The sequence below is a fragment of the Scleropages formosus genome, chromosome 2 (assembly GCF_900964775.1).
Source record: "Scleropages formosus chromosome 2, fSclFor1.1, whole genome shotgun sequence".
Taxonomy (NCBI): Eukaryota; Metazoa; Chordata; class Actinopteri; order Osteoglossiformes; family Osteoglossidae; genus Scleropages; species Scleropages formosus.
In genome coordinates, this window is record NC_041807.1 from 43,477,749 (window position 1) to 43,497,724 (window position 19,976).

General features: G+C 48.7%; 3 protein-coding genes across 8 annotated transcripts; 2 read left to right on the top strand and 1 right to left on the bottom strand.

Annotated features, from left to right (window-relative positions):
- The first annotated feature begins 57 nt into the window (after positions 1-57).
- Positions 58-4,510, top strand: tspo (translocator protein). Its single transcript, XM_018746912.2, has 4 exons — positions 58-246; positions 2,039-2,213; positions 2,870-3,008; positions 3,127-4,510. The coding sequence occupies exons 2-4, from the start codon at positions 2,041-2,043 to the stop codon at positions 3,298-3,300; spliced, it is 486 nt and encodes a 161-aa protein (XP_018602428.1). The 5' UTR covers positions 58-246; positions 2,039-2,040; the 3' UTR covers positions 3,301-4,510.
- On the bottom strand, positions 4,071-7,798 carry uqcc2 (ubiquinol-cytochrome c reductase complex assembly factor 2). The gene is made up of 4 exons (XM_018746913.2): positions 7,605-7,798; positions 5,446-5,520; positions 4,801-4,870; positions 4,071-4,703 (listed from the first exon to the last, which is right to left on the bottom strand). Exons 1-4 carry the CDS (start codon positions 7,740-7,742, stop codon positions 4,594-4,596), a joined length of 393 nt encoding a protein of 130 aa, XP_018602429.1. The 5' UTR covers positions 7,743-7,798; the 3' UTR covers positions 4,071-4,593.
- A 15-nt stretch (positions 7,799-7,813) lies between these two features.
- On the top strand, positions 7,814-16,155 carry LOC108931246 (transmembrane and coiled-coil domains protein 2-like). Of its 6 annotated transcripts, none has more exons than XM_029249934.1 (9): positions 7,815-8,359; positions 8,483-8,554; positions 9,011-9,251; positions 9,868-10,392; positions 11,293-11,643; positions 11,726-12,276; positions 12,373-12,508; positions 13,376-14,518; positions 14,643-16,155. In XM_029249934.1, exons 3-8 carry the CDS (start codon positions 9,060-9,062, stop codon positions 13,673-13,675), a joined length of 2,055 nt encoding a protein of 684 aa, XP_029105767.1. In that variant the 5' UTR covers positions 7,815-8,359; positions 8,483-8,554; positions 9,011-9,059; the 3' UTR covers positions 13,676-14,518; positions 14,643-16,155. The 6 variants fall into 6 exon arrangements, with proteins under 6 accessions (XP_029105768.1, XP_029105767.1, XP_029105769.1 ...); XM_029249936.1 differs by having other exon boundaries at positions 7,815-8,047; XM_018746910.2 differs by lacking the exon at positions 7,815-8,359 and having other exon boundaries at positions 8,534-8,550; positions 8,975-9,251; positions 13,376-13,959; positions 14,098-14,518.
- The last annotated feature ends 3,821 nt before the right edge of the window (positions 16,156-19,976 follow it).

Below are 19,976 nucleotides of genomic sequence, written 5' to 3' on the forward strand. Positions count from 1 at the left end.
ACGCAGTGTAAGGTGGCAGCTCGACCTACCTGTTGCCCTCTGTTTTAAAGCTGTCTTACAGTGTCTGCAGTGTTTCGTAATTACTCTGCTATGAAGTGACGTAACCATGTGCTGCTGTCCCTTTAAACGCGCTTTGGCGCGGACCGGAAGCAGGCGTGAACTTGAGGGTCACTCGCAGCTACGGCGCTCGTGACTTCGTAGTAGAGACTGGAGGCGCGCGAGGCTCTGCAGCTCCACTCTCAGAAGGTAAGAAGGCGAAACGTGGAGATAAGTTTCCACTTTTTAAAGCGCACACTTTAACACGTTTTTACCTCGTTGCTTCTCATTCGTCCGGTTTGCGGAATGAGTCTCTCCGGGGACGGTTATGAAAGGAAGGACATGATCATGACTCGAGTGAGCGAGCAGGGAGGAAAGTGCGCGTCACGGCGAGTAGCGCTGCTGTCTCACAGCGCCCGGGTGGGTGGTGCGACAGGACGTGGGTTCGATCCCCGCTCAGTCTGTGTGGAGTTTGCATGTTGGTGTTCTCCCTGCTGGCCTGCTGTGTCCGTCTGCGTGGGTTAACTCCCAGAAGACGGGGTGTGTGGTGTGCGGTGTGCGTGAGGAGGGTGTTCCACCACGTCCGATGTGTATATCATCATCATGGCTGGATCATGAGTGACCCACCAGGCCAGTGTAAGTAGTAGTCAGTACTGTAGTGTATCTAGCAGCGTAAGGTCACGTTTTGTGAATAAGGTGTGCGGGCTCATAACACCTCTCATAGAGATAGAGTTCACTGGGAAAAGCGTCTGATAAATGTAAACGTAAACAAAAAGTCACATTTGCTCAGCAGCTGTACAGTAATGAGGAAGAAACTACTACTAGTAGTGATGCTTTCTTCTTGCAATGTTAACGTGAACGCTGGACATGCGTGGTGGACACCAAATCATGTTACTCTTTACTCTTCTGCTCCCACTCACTCAGTCACTGTATGTTGCTCATCAATACAGCGGTTTCCTCGCATGCTCAGATCACACACACTGACTACACACTCTCTGAGGTGTGTCTTTCCACGTGCAGCCTTCCCTGACCCTGCTCTCTTGACTGACTCTTCCCTCCTCGCAGCCTCTCGCTCGCCTTCTTCCGAAACACGGTAAACGGGTTCCTCTTCCACTTGAGCTCACGGTGGGACGTTGGGACTCGGCCCGCTGGTGCCACCGCCGCGCTCGAGGCTCGTACCCTGATAAGAGCCCTTCCCGCTCGTGTGCGGCCCGGCCTCGCTGAGTCACCCGTAGCTCCTTCCCTCCCAGTCTGTGCGCGGCTGATAGGCTCGTACCGGACACTTTGTCCCACCGTGGCTCTGGGGTGGAGTTGGATGTCAGCAGTGGAGGAGGCTCTGCGTTTGGTAGCGTCTGCGTGCACCGTTCGCCGCGTCCGCCCTCGTCGTGGCGCCTGCACACACACTCCTCCCAGAGCACGCTGCATGTCTGATGAATATGGACAGGAATTATTAATGATGAACAGGCCATTAGTGCCTGAGCACTTTAGCATCCACATTTCAGAGGAAATTTGTTCAGGCACCTTGTAACACGAGATGCCAGAGACCAGGTGCGTGATCATGTGTTCTTTTATTGGTCCCGGGAGACAGACCAACAGTGCACTGGATCACAGGGTGGAAAGGTGGGAACTGGTACGACGGGGGGGGGGGTCTTCGGGTTTGGTCGGAGCTGGGCGAGATTATCGTCGTCGTCTCGTGCTCTGGGCCACCTTCTCCGTCTCCTCTCTTCACTGTCAAGCACAGGACTAGAAATACGGTTTGTTTTTTGGTCCAGGTGTGGCGAATCCTTCCCTCCCCACTCCCCCGGCGTGTCACACACATCCATGTGTTTGAGTTTGTTGACACTGAAGACTGCAATTCCAGTTAGTCTTTAAAACATGCATTAGCCTTTTGTCAGCCTCGGCACCAAGTTTAAAATGCATCGGGATGTTGATTTAATACGTGTGCAGCGACGTGTTTTGTTTGCAAGGACCTGAAGGGATGCTAACATCTCTCTGTCTCCAGTGATGTGGACACACGTGCTTGGCTTCACTGCCCTCCCTCACCTGGGTGGGTTTGCCGGGGCCCTCATCACCCGCAGGGAGGTAAAGACCTGGTACCAGACCCTAACCAAGCCATCGTGGCGGCCCCCGAACGCAGCCTTTCCCGTGGTGTGGACGGGCCTCTACACTGGCATGGGGTCAGTGAGTGGGGCTGTTTTATCCCCCCCCCCCCATTTTCACTCCCTCCTTTCTTTCTTCAGGGGCAGCTGGGGTTACAGCAGCACTTACCATGACCTGATATCCTAAAAATTATCCTGCTTTATATATGGGTAAATCAGTGTCAGTAGCTGAATGTACAAACCTCACTCTGTAAGTCTCTTTGTAGAAAATGACTAACAGTCAGTATTAGTAATAGTTAATTTAGCATCAGCTACTAAATGGAGTTCTGAGCTGGTAGTCCAAAAGACTCCAACATAGACTGATCATTAACATATTACTCGGTGCACGTCACCTTCATACTAAGGCACATGACATGCAACACACACACACACACCTTTTGAATGCGGTTTGAATTTTTTTTAATTCCATAGTAATGGGTTACTACGGACATCCCTCTTCATTTGCTGGTTGGACTTTGTACCTACATGTTTACAATATGTAAAAATACTTTCAATATTTTTATTAACTTGGAGCTACATGAAAATGGACACTAATCTACAATCACAAGATGGGTGTGACTTAACACTTGTCTTGTGCAAGATGCAGTTTCACCACTTTTTCAGACCGTTAACTCTGCTCCAGTGTTACATTGTGTGTGTGTGTGTGTGTGTGTGTGTGTGTGTGTGTATCACAGCTATGGCTCCTACCTGGTGTGGAAGGAGCTGGGAGGATTTAACCAAGACGCTGTGGTGCCCCTGGGCCTCTACGGGCTACAGCTGGCACTGAACTGGGCTTGGACCCCCATCTTCTTCGGAGCACACAGGATCAAGCTGGTAAGTGACTCTCGACCTGTTTAAGCTCCTCCCTTTCTTCACCACTCGCTGCTCAGTCCTTCACCCTCTGCAGCATGACAGCGTGTTGACAGAATGCGGCCCCCTGTGTCCTGCCCAGGCACTCATTGAGGTCATGCTCCTGACCGGAACAGTGGGCGCCACCATGCTCTCCTGGTACCCCATCAGCCGCCCGGCCACTATGCTCATGGTGCCTTACCTCCTGTGGCTCGGACTGGCCACAACGCTCAACTACTGCATCTGGAGGGACAACCCTGAGCCCAAGCGGGACTAAGGATCTCCACACAGGTGCCATGGAAACATTTTGTACCCTGTCACTACAGTTTTCCAACGTCAGTAAAGTTTTCTATATGCCGTTGCTCTGTGTGTCTCCTCATTGGCGAGTCACTACTACCTCCTGTAGCTGAAGCGTGAAAGACTCTGTACGTGCATCTCTGCTGACCAGAAGGACATGACAAGGTTTCCGGTTTCCCTACAGGTGAGCTATGACCATTTCCTGGAAGAACGGCATTAAGAGTGCTCAAGGTCCTGGGTGTTGAACCCCAAGCAAACAGGCTTCTCCTGTATAATGAGCATGGACACTGTGATACTTCTGAGCAAATACCCTGTGCACCTAAAATTTTATATAATGAGCTCTGGCCTCACATCTGAGAGAAAAGCCTTACAAACACAATTTCAATGTGAAACACAAGCCTTGGAAAGACAAAGCACCACATGAGGACTTCAGCCTCTGTCCTTCATGGGGCATGGCTTCCCCTGTGCAACTCAGGTGTGTTACATGAATGTCTCAGAAATCCTGTGACTTAGTATAAAACCATCATCTATCATAATAATGAACGCTAGAGTAAAGTTTAAAGCGATAAAAGACCCAAAGGCAAAGGAAAGCCTTACTGCTCACTTTAAAACTTGATCTAATAAATGCATAGAATCCTCTGAAAGGGCAGTATCACTATGCATTATGTACAATTACATTTACTTTTTTTTCCCCTCAACTGATAGCATAGGAGTGGTGCAGCAGGGAGGAGTTTCAAAACTTGTAATTACATTACAAAAATGTTTTAAGTAATTTGATACAGAATAAAAGTGCTTTACAATAAACAGCATTAAAACAATGACAAAGGAAATAGGAAAACTAGGTAAATGGTGACCTAAAGGAAATAGAAAGAGGAACATACTAATATGTGACTTTAAATCCAGGCTCAAGACCCCCATATTCAAAGGCATTTATAGTGATGGTAATGAGGTTTATTTTACACTTCAAATTACTTTTTTTATATGAGGGAAGCCTGTATTTTTATATTGTGTTCATTAAATACTAGAATCAAACTAAGTGCAACAATATTCAAACTTTTGTGTAAAGAAAATGTGGAAATGGCCACAGAGATGAAGCATAAAATGGCATACATTTTACTGTAAAATACAACAATATGGCAGTTGCCCCATTAACTTTCAATGTCAAACACAAGTGCCACCACTGGGGGGGGAGAAAGAAAAAAAAAAAAACTGGTTAATGTGATCACTAAAGTGGAACTATTTACAGAGCAGAGCCTTTGGTCAGTGAGCACTGCTACTTCTCAGGCTGCTTTTCAGCACCCTCCTCTGGTACTTTGGAGGAGAAGCGCTGCATCACTGTCTTCCACAGGCTTCTCTTCTCCTCGTCCATCTGCTGCATGTTCCCTGCCATGAAAAGGGTGACATTGTGTCACTGGACACAAGCTGCATTGACTCAGGCCCTTGCTAGTTGCGCAGAGGGTGGGGGCCCCCTGATCCTTACCACTGGAAAGAAGCACTCGGCACTCCTCCACCGTCACCCCGGTGAAACTTGTATCTTTGGCCCGAGGGAACTGCAGGATGTACGATGGAGATAGTTGTGTGTTTTTTCCTTAATGTAAATCAAACTCAGTTTCAAAACGCACTGGATCTTAATTTTATGAGTGGTTTACCAACACTTATTCCAAAGATTATTTTTATTGCGTTTTCTAAAAATTTCTGTGTATAGCAGTGTCAAGGCAACCTGCACGTACCCGCATGTACCCGCAAGCTGACACATGGCAGTAAAGAGCACCCAAACACAATAGTAGTGTGGGGCTCCCTTAATTCAACTCACTTCAATAGTGAGTACAGCTTGTGTGGGATGTGCCCGAGCGTGGGTGATCAAGAAAGAGATTGGGAATATTTCACATGTTGGCTGATTCGTTCAACAATCAGCATTGCTGGTGTCTGGAGATGGCAAACATTTATATTTACTTAATCATAAAAAGGACTTTGGAGTTACAATCAAACCGATTTATAAACAGACATCCAGTCCCAGCTGTGCTGGTAAGTTGATGAGACAGAGTACTGACCACATTGTGGACATCTGTAAGCAGATGAAGGGAAACGCTGAAGTGAAACATTAATGATGCTCATGGTGACTCACCTTCTCTTTGTAGTAGTTGCTGTTGATCCTAACCAGGCTCTCATACATCTGGTCACACTTCTCTGGATCTGAGATCTTCAAGGCAAGAGAAAAGAGAAGCAAGGTGAAGACTTAAGAGCCATTGAAAAGAATGTCCTGCTGTGTATAACAGATGACAAATAACCCCCAGAAATTCTGGTAACCTTACCTTGTTTGAATGTCTACCACTACAATTTAAGTTGAAATCCAACATAATTATGTTCCATCTCAATTCATCCACCTGGGCCATACTACTCTGAGGAATTTAGTAACTTTATAACCAATTTAGTCATTACTCCTGACAAAATTATCTTGATTGGTGATTTCAATATTCATATAGACATATCATTGGATACTCTTGCTAACAGTTTTATGTCTTAAATTCTGTCAGTTTTACTTAAGTTGTTAACGGTCCTACTCATTCCTGTAACTATACGCTTGATCTCGTCATAACCTAGGGTGTAGATGTTCATGTAAATATTATTCCTACCTGTCCTTTAGACCCAATCCCCATTAAATTACTGAAAGCTGCAGTTTCCGTGCATGGGGAACCCATTGTTAATATTGTAAACATGTCCTTATTTAATGGCTGTGTCCCTAAAGCTTTTAAAATAGCCATTATTAGACCCCTACTGAAGAAACTGGATCTGGACTGTAATAACCCAAGTAATTATAGACCCATAGCGGTCCCGATGATGATAATTAGTTGTTCGCACCATCTCAGTATCTTCGACGTAGTAACTGTAGAGGAAATTACCGTACTAATTCACTCTATGAAAGGTACTACCTGTCCTTTAGACCCAATCCCCACTAAATTACTGAAAGCCGCAGTTTCTGTACTTGCAGAAACAATCGTTAATACTTCGTTACTTAGTGGCTGTGTTCAAAAAGCTTTCAAAATCGCCGTTATTAGACCCCTACTAAAGAAATCGGATCTGGACTGCTGCATTTGATGTGTAGACCATAGTATCTTATTGAATAGACTTGAAAACCCAGTTGGACTAAGGGGTACTGTCCTGAAGTGGTCTGACTCGTATTTCGGTAACCGTGAACAATTTGTACTGAAATCTGATGACTGCACTCCCTCCATCTCAACTCTGACTCAGTATGGTGTGCCACAGGGCTCTGTGTTGGGTCCATTACTGTTCTCACTCTATATGTTACCACTGGGTGACATTCGCAGTCACAATGCGAGTTTTCATTCGTATGCCGATGACACACAGCTATATTGTTTAAGCCTGATGATCCATCACATGTGGTGTCTTTAGCTAATTGTTTAACCAATATGAAACTATGGAGGAGTAAAAATTTCTCTCTACATGCCACTAAAACAGAAGTACTTGTGGTGGGTGGTGATGCCAAAACCCTTGACACAATCACTCCAATCTTTACCACAAATAGTATTAGTTTCAAGCGTATAGATTGTGTCAAGGATTTAGGTGTCCTGTTGGACGGAGAGCTGTCATTTGTATCTCATGTAAATGCTTTGACTAAGTAACATCGCTAAATTCCTGCTATTCCTATGCAGGCGGGATGCTGAGAAATCGATTCATTCTTTTGTTTCAAGCAGGCTGGACTAATGCTTTAATATCAGGTTGTCCATACCAGACTGTATCCAGCCTCCAGGCTACAGTTGTTAGAAAATGTGGCTGCAAGAATTATCACTAGCATTAGGAAGTGACCATCTAACATCAATCCATCTTCCTCCGCTTATAATCCGGGACCGGGTCGCAGTAGTCCAAGCAGAGCACCCCAGACTTCCCTCTCCCCGCACACCTCCTCCAGCTCCTCTGGGGGAACCCCAAGGCGTTCCCAGGCCAGCTGGGAGACGTAGTCTCTCCAACGTGTCCTGGGTCTGCCTCGAGGCCTCCTCCCAGTGGGACATGCCCGGAACACCTCCCTAGGGAGGCGTCCTGCAAACGCCGCATAGACCGACCGAGCGGGGATCGAACCCACGTCTTCTCGCACCACCTAGCGAGACAGCAGCGCTACTGTACCACCGTTCCGCCCGAGGTCCTTCTCCAACTGAGACACAACTTACGGGAACGTGTCCTGCGGGAAAGACGTCACTGACGTCGTCAGACACCCGATGCGACGGCGGCAGCACTGACTGCAGGCACTGCAGGTTCCTTCAAACCCACCTGGGTATTTTCTCCTTCTCGGAAGGCGAGCGCCACCCTCTGCCGCAGGAAAGTACCCAGATCGCGTCCCTTTTTCGACTCGTCCTTAGGCCATTCTTCGCACAGTTTCAGAAACCTTCTGTAGCGAGTGGCTGCCATGACTCAACGGCGCAGCAACCCGGCGCTTCGCCGCCTTATCGAGCGACCGGAAGTGTAGGGATGTAGAAGGTCAGAGTTCACGTGGACCGGATGTTAGGCTGCGGTAGTTGTGTTTCTCGCCGATGGCACTACGCGCTCCTGTTGATTGGCGAACATAGGAGGCGCACTGGGCTCCGAATGGTTGTGGCGCGCATCGCGCTCGTTACCGATTGGTTCCCCGCCTCAGCGGCACCTGAGTCCGCTAAGAGACGGTGTCAGATGTGAAGAGCTGCTCCTGTCTCACGTCGGGAGCTCGGGATTAAAAGGTGTGGAAATAAACGTTGTACTTCGTGGTCCGAGTGGGGCAGCTGGACGGGTTCCCGCAGAACGAAACCAGCAGCCGCTTTTTTTTTTTTTTTTTTTGCGCCGGCTACTGGGGTTGAGAGCGAAGGATGCTAAAAATGGAGAGAAGTAAATAGAGGGTTAGCGGCGCGGCTAACGGACACGAGTAGCGGGGAAAACGGGGCGCGGGAGTGAGTCGCGCGGCAGCCGCTGGGCTCCGGAGCAGCGAACAACAGGCAGGCAGACAAACACAGACAGAGCACCACGAACTAACACGATATATATAGTAACACACAGTGAGTGACAGTAATATACACTAACAAATACACACTGTAACGCACTGTAGTGTATGCAACGTTGCAACAACTAGTTACTAGTACTAGTATTAACACACACAGCAGTGAGTCTTGTTGTTTCAGCCGAAATTCAGGCGACGTTCAGACTTCAGTTCACCGGCGTCGTTCATCTAAGATCTGCTGACACAGGAGTGAGTGAGTACCATGAATTTACTGTGTTCTGAGTATGAACTGTTTGTCTGTGGGAGTGCAGTTACTACAGTACGTGCAGTACCTGGCCAGTATGGTGAACATATACTATAGTCAGTACAGCACTACCTGTGTGACCAATATGGTAAAAATACTGAGTGCAGGCGGTAGTGAATATGTGTGGTAAGTTCATTTGGCACATAGAACAAGCACAACATGGTCTTACGTGAGATGTTTCTCTAGCGAGTACAGTGCATGATACATACAGTATAGTGAATGCACGTGTGCAGTGCTGATGCTGACAAGTTATATCCCACCAGTTCAAGGTTTAATGATGTCAGTTTAATCATCTGTTATTGCATTCCAGGTTTGCATTTTCCATTTTATTAATCGCAAATAATGAGCCCAGTTTCCGTTTCTGGGAAGGTGATGAATTGCTGCGATGCCGCTTCCCTTCGCCAGGTCATTTACTGGTGCCGCACACGCTGTCTTACACGGGTCAGAGGTGAGCATGAAACGCTGCAAATCGGATGACTTCGGTGCGCCGGAGGACGGCGGCAGCCCGACGTTGTGCAGCGCGGGGAAGGACGACACGCCGAGCGTGTTCGTCGTGGAGGTGAAGCCCAGCGACAACCCCGAGATGAACTCTTCCATCCAGAATCCACACGCTCCAGGTCCCAGGAACAAACCGCCCGATTTAAAGGTACAATGTTACACCCTTCTGTTTGCACTTTGGTGGTTCCTCATGCAATGCGGTCTCTGCCCTTGTGTGGACGCCACTGCGTACACCTTTCTTACCGCCAGGCCCAGATGTGTCCCCGAACTACATTCCCGCTGCTTACTTCTTCACGGAGCTCAGCAAGAGGAGCCTCGGCCGCTGCCACAGACATGCCTAACATTCGCAACGCCACTTCTGCCACCAGTCACGATGCCTTCTGGGAATAGTCCCACCCCCATAAGCTCTCTGGGGTGACTCCCAGGTTTTTTCTCGGCTTGGCCGCTTCTGGTGCTCGTTCTCTCATAACGGGCATCGCCCCAGATGTTGTCATCAGTCTGGGAGAAGAGCTGTGGTCTGGATGGGCTCTTGCCTGCCACAGTTACATCTTATGCTACACCATGATTACTGTGTCTGTTATATTTCTCACATGCTAATTTGACCTGCTCAAGACCTGCCTTTTTTCTGTGTCTTACACACGCAGTGTTTTGCTCTGAATCGTCCCACGGTTTCTACGTACACGTTCAGTTGCAGAATGTTCCCAGTATGCCAGCGAGCTTTTGTAGAGCGTGCACTCACCGTTCTCCCATCCTGTCTCGCTCAGAAAATCCAGCAGCTGTCCGAGGGCTCCATGTTCGGTCATGGGCTGAAGCACCTGTTCCACAGTCGCCGGCGTTCACGGGAGCGGGAAGCTCCGAGCCCCCAGGAGCCAGGGGCAGGGCTGGGTGCCGGGCTAGCGGCGGGGGCCACGTACTCGGACCACGACTCCGCGGACGAGAAGGAGCGCTCTCCAGAGATGCACAGAGTGTCCTATGCTGTGTCACTGCACGACCTGCCCGCTCGGCCGACAGCGTTCAACCGCGTGCTGCAGCAGATCCGCGCGCGCCCTCCCATCCGCCGAGGCGCCAGCCTGCATGCCAGCGGTCGCCGCACTAAGAGCAACCCGGCTTCAGAGGCCCCCCGCGGGGGCAGTCCCCACCTAGCTCGTCGCACTGCACAGGATGGGCCCTCTGGGCTGATGCCCCACCACAGTCGCCCACGTTCCTCCTCGACCACCGACGCCGCCCTGCTGGCCAGCGAAGTGCCACTGCACCTGGGCCCTGAAGAGTCTGAGCGTCCAGGCGAAAGGGTGAGCACTTAGCAACTGTTGTTAAGGCCTCCCGAGAGAAAAGTTTCATCAGCCAGGCAGAGGGTAGCCTGGTGGCGAGAGCCGTCCAGGCAAAGTGTCCGGTTTCGAATCCACTTCCAGCTCTAGTGCCGTTGTCCTGAATTGGTGGTGAATGAAATTACAGAACACACAAGTGCTCGTGAAATTGCTACGTTAAGTAAAGACGAATGTGCCCGATGGTGGGGCGGAGGTGGCCACGTGGGCAAGATTTAAGGCACAGACAGCAGGATTGTCTGACAAAATGGTTTATTTCTCAACAAAAACCAAAAAAGAAGAAAAAAGAATGTAAGGTAGAGTCGTGGCCCTTTTCTGGGAGAACAGAAAAAATGAGTAAGTAAAACACATAAATCCAACGCAGACCCCCACAGCAGTCAGTCCCCAGGTTGTTAGACCAGCTGCTTAAAACTTCTTTGTCAGTAATAGCTGGTGGTCATTAAACAGTTTGGCTGAGGTGGGCTGTCCATCTGTTCAGCTCTGCCCCTGCCATCGATGTATTGCCCACTAACACATAAGGACAAACCTGCCAGTGAGAAAATACCTCGTTGAAGACAGTGAAAATTTCCCTGCTGTATAAAAGGGTAAAATGAGTGTACAAATTTCACGTTTAGTGAGATATTTCATCTACTTGTTTACAATATGTATCGATGCAAGTGTGGGCATGCTGATAAACTGGTGTTAATGCTAATGCGAAGTCTATCCCAATAAGAGGAATGGTGAAATTCTGCAGTTCATCCACAAAGGGGCTTTAGTATGACTGTAACTGCCAATGTCCATCTGCAGTTAGCAAACAGCTGACACATGTTCTGCGAGGAAAAGTCATTAATATTTTTAGGCTTCACCAGGCGCTAATGGCCATTGCAGGTGGACAAAGGCGAGTGGAGCTTGGGCCTCCCTGCTCCCGCCAGTCACGGTGGCTCGGATGGCAGCCTGGGCACAGATACTCCCGAGGCAGGCGACCCCCAGCGCACGCGCGCTGCCGTGCAGCATCTGCAGCAGAAGGTGCTCAAGGTGACGGAGCAGATCCGCGTGGAGCAGGAGGCGCGAGACGGCCATGTGGCCGAGTACCTGAAGCTGGCCCACAACGCCGACAAGCAGCAGGCTGCACGCATCAAGCAGGTGTTTGAGAAGAAGAACCAGAAGTCAGCACAGACCATCGCTCACCTGCACAAGAAGCTGGAGCACTACCACAAGAAGCTGAAGGAGATTGAGCAGGTTACTTTAAAACTTTTGTATATAGTGCGTGTGTGTGCGTGTGTGTATGTGAAGAGAAAACTCACTTGGCGTGTCTCCCCAGAACGGCCCAACTCGGCAGCCCAAGGATGTGCTCAGGGACATGCAGCAGGGTCTGAAGGATGTGGGTGCCAACGTGCGAGCGGGCATCAGTGGCTTTGGGGGTGGGGTGGTGGAGGGCGTCAAGGGGGGTGTGTCCGCCCTGTCCCACACAGCTGTGGTCTCCAAGCCACGCGAGTTTGCCAGCCTCATCCGGAACAAATTTGGCAGCGCGGACAACATCGCGCAGCTGAAGGACACGCTGGATGACTCACGGGCCGAGGATGCCCCACGCCCCCTCAGTGGCAGCGCCACACTGGTGTCCAGCCCAAAGTATGGCAGCGAGGATGACTGTTCGAGCGCCACGTCGGGCTCGGCTGCCGGCAGCCCTGCTGGGCCGGCCATGGGAAGCCCGAGAGCGCACGTGATGGACAGCTCCTGGGACACTCTGCTGGAGGAGCTGCGGGACATCAAGGCTGGGCAGGAGCATCTGGAAGACGCCATGGAGGACATGAAGACCCAGCTGCAGAGGGACTACTCCTACATGACACAATGGCTGCAGGAGGAGCGCTACAGGTGAGAATGCATGGCTGTGAGTGTATCCTTCCTCTATGTGTGTGAATGCTTACGAAGTTAGAGGGCGGTGCACGGAGCCCGTGTACGTTTTTGCAGGTATGAACGTCTGGAAGAACAGCTGAACGACTTGACGGAGCTGCACCAGAACGAGATGAGCAATCTGAAGCAGGAGCTGGCTAGCATGGAGGAGAAGGTGGCGTATCAGTCCTACGAGCGTGCCAGAGATGTGCAGGTGAGATGAGAAGAGAAGAGTCTGGGCTTCTCTGTGGTTCGTCTCTACTGGTTTGTGACATTAGACAAACAATCTGTTGCGGTAGTTGTGCAGCCTTCGCCCACACAAAGAACGTTCGTTTTATAAAAATTTGGTCTTGCAAGCACTAATAATTAATTCCTGTAAATTGTGCCCTAAATCGCCTTCTGAGAAGAAAGATTTTGCTGGAGAATACTGGCCTTGGGGACGTCGAACATGATTGATGTGGTGTTCTCCTTCTCCTCCATCTCAGTCGTCTCATAGCTGGTGTGGCTATGCAAGAATCCCCAGAAATCTCGGTGCTTTTTATCATGGCGTAAAACAGTCATGTAGAAAGTTTCTTACATGATGGGCTACAAGAAGTTGAGAAGGCAAAGGAAAGCCCTACCTGTCAGTTTAAAACCTGGTGCAATAAAAGAGATTGTTTTGAATTCTCTCTTGAGAATTTTCCTGAAAGGCAGTAGCATTTCAAGTGAGTTTGTGTGGTTTTTATGTGTTCTTCTTTCGTCTCTTTATGTTCTCTTTAATATTTTACGAGTCATCGCAGAACTGTTCCTGGGCGATAAGTGCTCATTGCCTTGTGAGAATTGCCATGTTAGTGCTACGATTTTTTTGGCTTTGTTTCCAGCTGTTTTTTCTCAGCTTTCAGAAGGTAAGGCAGGAAGCTGTGCGCGTTTGCCGAAAGAATGGGTGCATCCTTTTCTTTTTTTTTTTTTGCTTTGACGAAGCTTGTCCTGCGCATTCATGCTGTGGGCGCATTGTCAGGAAAAAATTACGCTCGTTTTGCGAGCACAGCCTGTGTCTAAGAGTTCGTCCGCCTCATTCTGCCTGTGTCCTTCTCCTGCACAGGAGGCAGTGGAGTCGTGTCTTACCCGGATCACGAAGCTTGAGCTCCAGCAGCAGCAGCAGCAGGTGGTACAGCTGGAGGGAGTGGAGAATGGAGGAGCTCGCGCCCTGCTGGGCAAACTCATTAACGTGATTCTGGCCCTCATGGCCGTGCTGCTTGTGTTCGTGTCCACTATGGCGAGCTTCATCACGCCGCTCATGAAGAGCCGCGAGCGTGTGGCGGCCAGCGTGCTGCTGGCGCTGCTGCTTGTCTCACTCTGGAAGCACTGGGACGTCGTGCAGCTGTGGCTCTGGGCCAACTGAGAACACGAGTGGCAAGGTAGACCTAGACGAGAACGTCAGGACAGGCTTCTCACGTGTAGAACTGAGCTAAACATGTGCAATAATTTACGGCGTGTTCGGTCCCTCAGTCAGCGAACGTGGGTCAGGGTCATCAGCATGCGCTATTTAAGTTAACGAGTGATGGGAAGGCAGAAGAGACGGACAGCAGCAGCGGGAGGGAACCCACAAGAGGAAGAGCGCTGTCTTGGACTTGAACAGAAGTGTGTGCGGCTTGTCGATGCTTCGATGCTTCGATCATCTCCCAGGTTGCAGCTCGCTGATGCCAACTGCTCCTCTGCCCACCTGTATTTATTGTATTTATTTTACTTATTTATTTATTTTTTTAATGCAGTGCGTATTTTGTTGCGTTTACATACCCTGTGATGGCCTGGCGTTCCGTCCAGGGCGTACTCCTCCTTGCCTAGCACCCAGCGATTGCAGGACGGGCTTCGGGCCACCATGACCCTGACCGCGACAAGTGGTTGATGAAAGTGAGTGACTATGAGTGAGTATGTTTACAAAGTTGCCCCTGCTCTGGCAATACGCTGTGCACTTGTGAACAGACCTGCACCAGGAGGTGACCACACAGCTGTCGCTGGAAACGCTGATGAAGGAGCGGACTTTTTGTGCCTCTTTACCACAGAGCATGTAGGTTTTCCTTTCCGATTCCTGACTCCGAAGCCCTTCGAGCTGCGAGCGGCACTCAACTGGGGCTCTGCAGCTCGTTCCCTTTCAGAACGTACGTTCGGCTCACATTCTCCAAGGCCGGGTGCCGTGGTTTCAAACTCAAATGTGGTCGGTGCCTTTCTGGGAGGGGCCCTGCAGGTGAGAGCACTCGGAAGGTGTTTTTAAAAAAAATTTCTTTTTTTTTATAAACCTGCCTTCTTGTCACAGGAAGGATTAATGTTCCATCTGTGATGAATGTGCTTTTTGTGCTGTTGAACTGAAGCCTCAACCCAGCATGAACCCCTTGAGGAGCTGAGGTGCAGTGTGAGGAATGTGGCCGACAGAGTGCCTTGGAAACACCGCGAGAACGGTAACTGCACGAAGACGACCGCTGGCAGGATTCCCGCGTGAAGCGCCGTGTTACCCCCTGCAAGCTCTTGATGTCTGGAGCTGCTGGCGTCTGCTCGCTTCGCCCACTACTGTGCATCATGCTCTTGCTTGATACCACCCTGTCCAAGCTGCTCTCTCACTTTTTCAGTCCCACGGGTTGTGTGGTTTCCTTGACAACAGCTGTTGTTTCGTAGAACTGGGCTCTCGAACGCAGTAAGGTGCTCTTCTCCATCCTTCCTCCTGGTCTCACTCCTCCATCCTTCCTCCTGGTCTCACTCCTCCATCCTTCCTCCTGGTCTCACTCCTCCATCCCTCCTCCTGGTCTCACTCCTGGATCCTTTCTTCTGATCTCACTCCTGCGTCTCTCCTCCTCTGCATCGCTCCTCCCAGTCTCACTCGTCCATGGAACACCGCATCTCTTTGGCATTTCTGCTTAAGCGCTGTCTGTTGTCCTCCATCTTTGCCTCCCTTCGACTCGCTCAGTCCACAGTGGTGATGCGTTCCACTAGAAGAGGCTTTAGTAGGAATTCCTCACGACATGACAGAAGATGCTCACGGCTACTTCCTTCGCCAAAGTTGGTGAGCGCTCCGCCCAAGGAGTAGCCTGTGGAAAGGGCGCTTTGCTACAGGACACTTTGAATGCAGTAAGGACGACGCGGGAAGGTGGACGACAAGGTACCAGAGTCACGCATCGAGTTCAACAGACTAATTGAATCAGATTTATAGTTTTATCTGTTCTTCTCTGATGTTAATGAGTTGTTTGGATATGTTCTGGTATCTTACAGGAACCTCTTTTGCACTTACAGCATTTTTATTTTGAATGTATTTATACTTGTATTTGTTGACCAACACTATATGACCAAAGAGGAGTTAATGTGTAAGTGAGGCATGAGGAGTACGAGGCGCGGGAACAAAGGGTTCTGTTTCCCCCAACCTTAACACATCCTCGCACCCGAGTTACATGCGTGGCGCTGTCCGTATACACAATCCAGACACCCAGCTGGACTCGAATTGTGCCCTCTCAGCATGCCCAACAGAATTGTTTAATTTTAACTTCTTAAATTATGGGCAAAATGGAAAAAAGTACGTGCCATACAGGTAGTAGTTTGAGCGCTGAAGAGAGCTGGGCCACAGTTTACAAAAAATCACATGTATCAACGTGAACAAAAATGACAGGTAGCATCATCTGTACGGCTTAAGACTGGGCAAATATCAGTATTGATAGAAGTCGTTGACGTGCACAGCTGCTTTGCAGAAGTGAAAACGAATGACTGCAATAGGCTGAAAGTGCTTTCAGGGAAACTGCTCCCGACTGTTGTTCTCTAACAGCCCTTTCTTTCTGCGAATGTACAGTGAAAATAAAAAGCTGCTTTAGAATACTCCGGTACAACATTTACATTTATTTAGCAGACACTTTTCTCCAATGTACTGTCATCAGCCCACACACCTTATTCACTGTGGTGACTTACACTGCTAGATAAACTACTTACACTGGGTCACTCATCCATACATCAGTGGAACACACACACACACTTTCTCTGTCACTCACACACTATGGGGGAACCTGAACAGCATCTCTTTGGAGTGTGGGAGGAAACCCACGCAGACACGGGGTTAACATGCAAATGTCACGCAGACTGAGCGGGGATCAAACCCACGTCCTCTTTCATCACCCAGGCGCTGTGAGACAGCAGCGCTACTCGCCATGCCACCGTGCTGTCATTTAGCAATGACATGAATTGTCTATAAAAACACATTTAGAAAGTCAGTAGAAGGTTAAAGCTCTGCAGCCTTCTGGAAAGTAAGTTGGAAGTCGGGCCCCGTGACATGGGAACGCCTGTGCTGTGTCCAGACCTCAGCACTCAAAAAGTCTGTGAAGTGACATTGTTATTAGTGAGTTTCAGCTGCACTCGAGCATACAGTGCATGTGGGGCATTTTGTTTCATTACTGCTTCTTGTCCTTCTTGGAAATGCAGCTACATTTTCTTTAGACAACTGAAAGAATGTAGGCACTACTGGTGAAAGGAAGTAAAAGTCAACAGATGTGGTGTATCGGTGTCACGCATTTGATAACGTTCTCAGCTTGTTTCTTTGGTGCATCACTGATGTCTGGGGTAGTGATGGTACTTTTACTGGTACTGCAGGTACTGCGTTCCTCCCGAATGATCACGTGCCTCGTGTTATGTTGCTTCCAATGTAGAGGAATGTGGAGAAATCCTGTAGTCTTCTCAATGTACCACTTTGTACCAGTGTAGCTCTCATGGCTGTAATTTAGGCTACACATGTGCTGTAGGGTAGAATGTAATGTGTAATAAAACCATTTAAACGAACCCTCAGTGTGATCTCTGCTGTCTGCAGTTAAGCTGGAGATTGAGATAAAGCTACTCTTATTCTACTTACTCTTGTCAGCAGTTTACAAAGAGCTCCTTGGGTCCTTCCGTTCGGCCATCTCGGCAGCGAAAACTGCCTTCTTCTCGAATCAAGTACGGTGTGCGCTCTGCACAAGCTCTTCAGTCCTATTCCCTTCCCGTCCCATCCTGTCTCATCCCGTCCTTCTCCTCCTCCTTTCTGCTCCTTCACTGCTGACCATGTGTATTTGAGAGACATCTCTCCTTCAGCTGTCCCCAGTGCGAGCTGTTTTACGCCGTCGTGAGATGACAGAAGGACCTTGCTGTCATCTAGGGGCTCGAGTTAACAGACGGCTCTCTGTCACCCGACACTTCGGTACTGTCCCCGGCAGAAGAGGACTTGGAAGCTCCCGTTCACATGGACAATGAACAGGACTGCATAAAGGTAACCAGGATGAAGGAGAGGCACAGGAGGCAGGCTCCCAATCACCGGTTCTGCACGCGGGGGGTCCAGTGTTTACGGGCCCCCCTGAGAAAAGTCGATCAGTCCCCACATCACTCAGGTCCGTTGGTGATTGATTTGTCCTGGAGGTCCCCTCCTAGGTGCAGTTTGTCTCGACCTAGTGAAATGGACTTCCACCTAGGAGCTGCGCAGGAAGGGGAATTATTTTTTTGGAAAAATTACTTGATTGTTGGTTTTTAACTGGATTTTAATTTAATTTTGATACTTCCTGATATTTAATATTGATCTTAGAGTGCTGTGGGATTTGCTGTGATTTGAGTGAATTTTAGATATTTATTTGGTATGAATTTGATTTTTCTTAACGTAGTAATAGTGACAACAGGTGTTGAAGGAAATGTGAATTGAGAGCCTGACTGTCCCATATGCAGTTAAATGTGATTTATTTTCATCACTTGTTTTGATGATTTGACTGTCCTATGCTTTTATGTTCTTTCACAGATATGTTGCAGTTGACCTTAAAAAATATGTAATTATCAGTGTTTCTATAACTTCTGTTTCATTCATTGTTCAGCACTCAGCTAAGAAGAGCACTCTACATATAAGTTGAACAGAGTTTTGAAGTCATGGCTGGATTTTTATACTGGTTTTGTTACTTTTTGTTGTTTGTTGGCACCTAGCAGGAAGTGACACACAGGTGTGGCCAATTCATGGAATGACATGTGGAGGCATGGCCAATTCAGGGAGTGACGTGCGGCGGCGTGGCCAATTCAGGGAGTGACGTGTGGAGGTGTGGCCAATTCAGGGAGTGACGTGAGGAGGCGTGGCCAATTCGGGGAGTGACGTGTGGAGGTGTGGCCAATTCGGGGAGTGATGTGAGGAGGCGTGGCCAACTCGGGAAGTGATGTGAGGAGGCGTGGCCAATTCAGGGAGTGATGAGTGGAGGCGTGGCCAATTCAGGGAGTGACGAGCGGAGGCGTGGCCAATTCAGGAAGTGATGAGTGGAGGCGTGCCCAATTCGGGGAGTGAAGTGAGGAGGCGTGCCCAATTCGGGGAGTGAAGTGAGGAGGCGTGCCCAATTCGGGGAGTGAAGTGAGGAGGCGTGCCCAATTCGGGGAGTGACGTGAGGAGGCGTGGCCAATTCGGGGAGTGACGTGAGGAGGCGTGGCCAATCGGAACATACGGACCCAGTACATGACCATAAAAGGTACAAAGTGATATTCTGTTCTGTCTCTGATGTGACAATGGGGGCTACCTGAGGTCACTTTATTTGCCTTACCCTCAAACTTCTAAACGTTATTTGAAGTTTTATAAAGGCTTCGTCATCAACACATTTGATTCGCTCAGATCTTGCATGCCTGTCAAGCATGGAAAAGTACAATACAAACATGAACTCAAGCAGAGCTTCTCGTTGCAAGAATGAAAACCCTGTTAGGCTCCCAACCTGAGCCAGTTAAACTGCAAAACTTTCCATCAGGATGAAACACACCAGTTCAGTTTTGGCGTCACCTAGTGCTCTTTGCCTCTTTTTCTTTGCCCACTCATGTTGTCACGTGGTCATTGTTGCAACCGGCCAAAAGAAGACTGTCCACCCTTTGCCATCTGTCACCTGGTCCCTTCTTAGACCAGATTTAGCCTGGTTTGTTATAAATTTTTAGTCATCTTGTTGCCAAGTCTATAACACGATGGAGATGCTGAGACATGTTGGAGGTGGATTACAGAAAATTCATTGTCGTGAAAGTTAAAATAATGACTATAATGAATTAAATACTGGCAGTGGCTGCTTTATGTGTGCCATGTGACTGAAAGACTGGGGCTATTTAGTTCATGCATACATTTGTACTGCTTAATGATTATTAGACTTACGTATGTGATCATATTCAAGTCTGGTAAGGCTGTAAATGCACTGAGAATGTACAGCTTTAACAACCGAGTCATAAATAGTGGAAAATGTGGTAATTAGCAAATGAATGTGCATAAAATACACGAGACAACACTTCTCTTTGACTGTATCTTTAGTGCACTTGAGACAGAATGTACATCAGAGTTTTTAAATAATCGCAAGCTTTGAATTGGTCTTCCAGTGCAAAGTGATGATCTCTCTATTGGTTTTACCCAATGACACAAACACATCATTTTAAAATAGAAACAAAAAAATATTAACAATATAAAACATTAATTTAAGTGATCATTACATTTGAAGCAAACGCATTTCTCCTATGAAGAGGTCCGCTTCAGGCAAGCGAATGCAGCTCGATACAGGACAAAAGGGATGAAAGCCGACACGTTTAAAACTTTGCTTTGGCCAGAGCTGCTCATAAGAGGCATGTTTCCCCATTTCATTCGATATTCATTCGCCATTCAATATTGTCACACAGCACATTCCCTCTTTTTCACCACTTCTCTCCGTGGTGCAGTT

What these genes read in the sequence shown, in the direction of transcription:
- uqcc2 (XM_018746913.2), bottom strand. Translation starts at nt 7,742, where the DNA reads ATGGCAGCCACTCGCTACAGAAGGTTTCTGAAACTGTGCGAAGAATGG. An exon ending in GAGAAGGAGAAAATACCCAG is followed by an intron (nt 5,521 to 7,604) that starts GTGGGTTTGAAG and finishes CTTGCCTTGAAG; the next exon opens with ATCTCAGATCCAGAGAAGTG. An exon ending in GCAACTACTACAAAGAGAAG is followed by an intron (nt 4,871 to 5,445) that starts GTGAGTCACCAT and finishes TACATCCTGCAG; the next exon opens with TTCCCTCGGGCCAAAGATAC.
- LOC108931246 (XM_018746909.2), top strand. Translation starts at nt 8,991, where the DNA reads ATGCCGCTTCCCTTCGCCAGGTCATTTACTGGTGCCGCACACGCTGTC. An exon ending in CTGCAGGAGGAGCGCTACAG is followed by an intron (nt 12,277 to 12,372) that starts GTGAGAATGCAT and finishes ACGTTTTTGCAG; the next exon opens with GTATGAACGTCTGGAAGAAC. An exon ending in AGCGTGCCAGAGATGTGCAG is followed by an intron (nt 12,509 to 13,375) that starts GTGAGATGAGAA and finishes TCTCCTGCACAG; the next exon opens with GAGGCAGTGGAGTCGTGTCT.
- tspo (XM_018746912.2), top strand. Translation starts at nt 2,041, where the DNA reads ATGTGGACACACGTGCTTGGCTTCACTGCCCTCCCTCACCTGGGTGGG. An exon ending in GGCCTCTACACTGGCATGGG is followed by an intron (nt 2,214 to 2,869) that starts GTCAGTGAGTGG and finishes TGTGTATCACAG; the next exon opens with CTATGGCTCCTACCTGGTGT. An exon ending in GAGCACACAGGATCAAGCTG is followed by an intron (nt 3,009 to 3,126) that starts GTAAGTGACTCT and finishes TGTCCTGCCCAG; the next exon opens with GCACTCATTGAGGTCATGCT.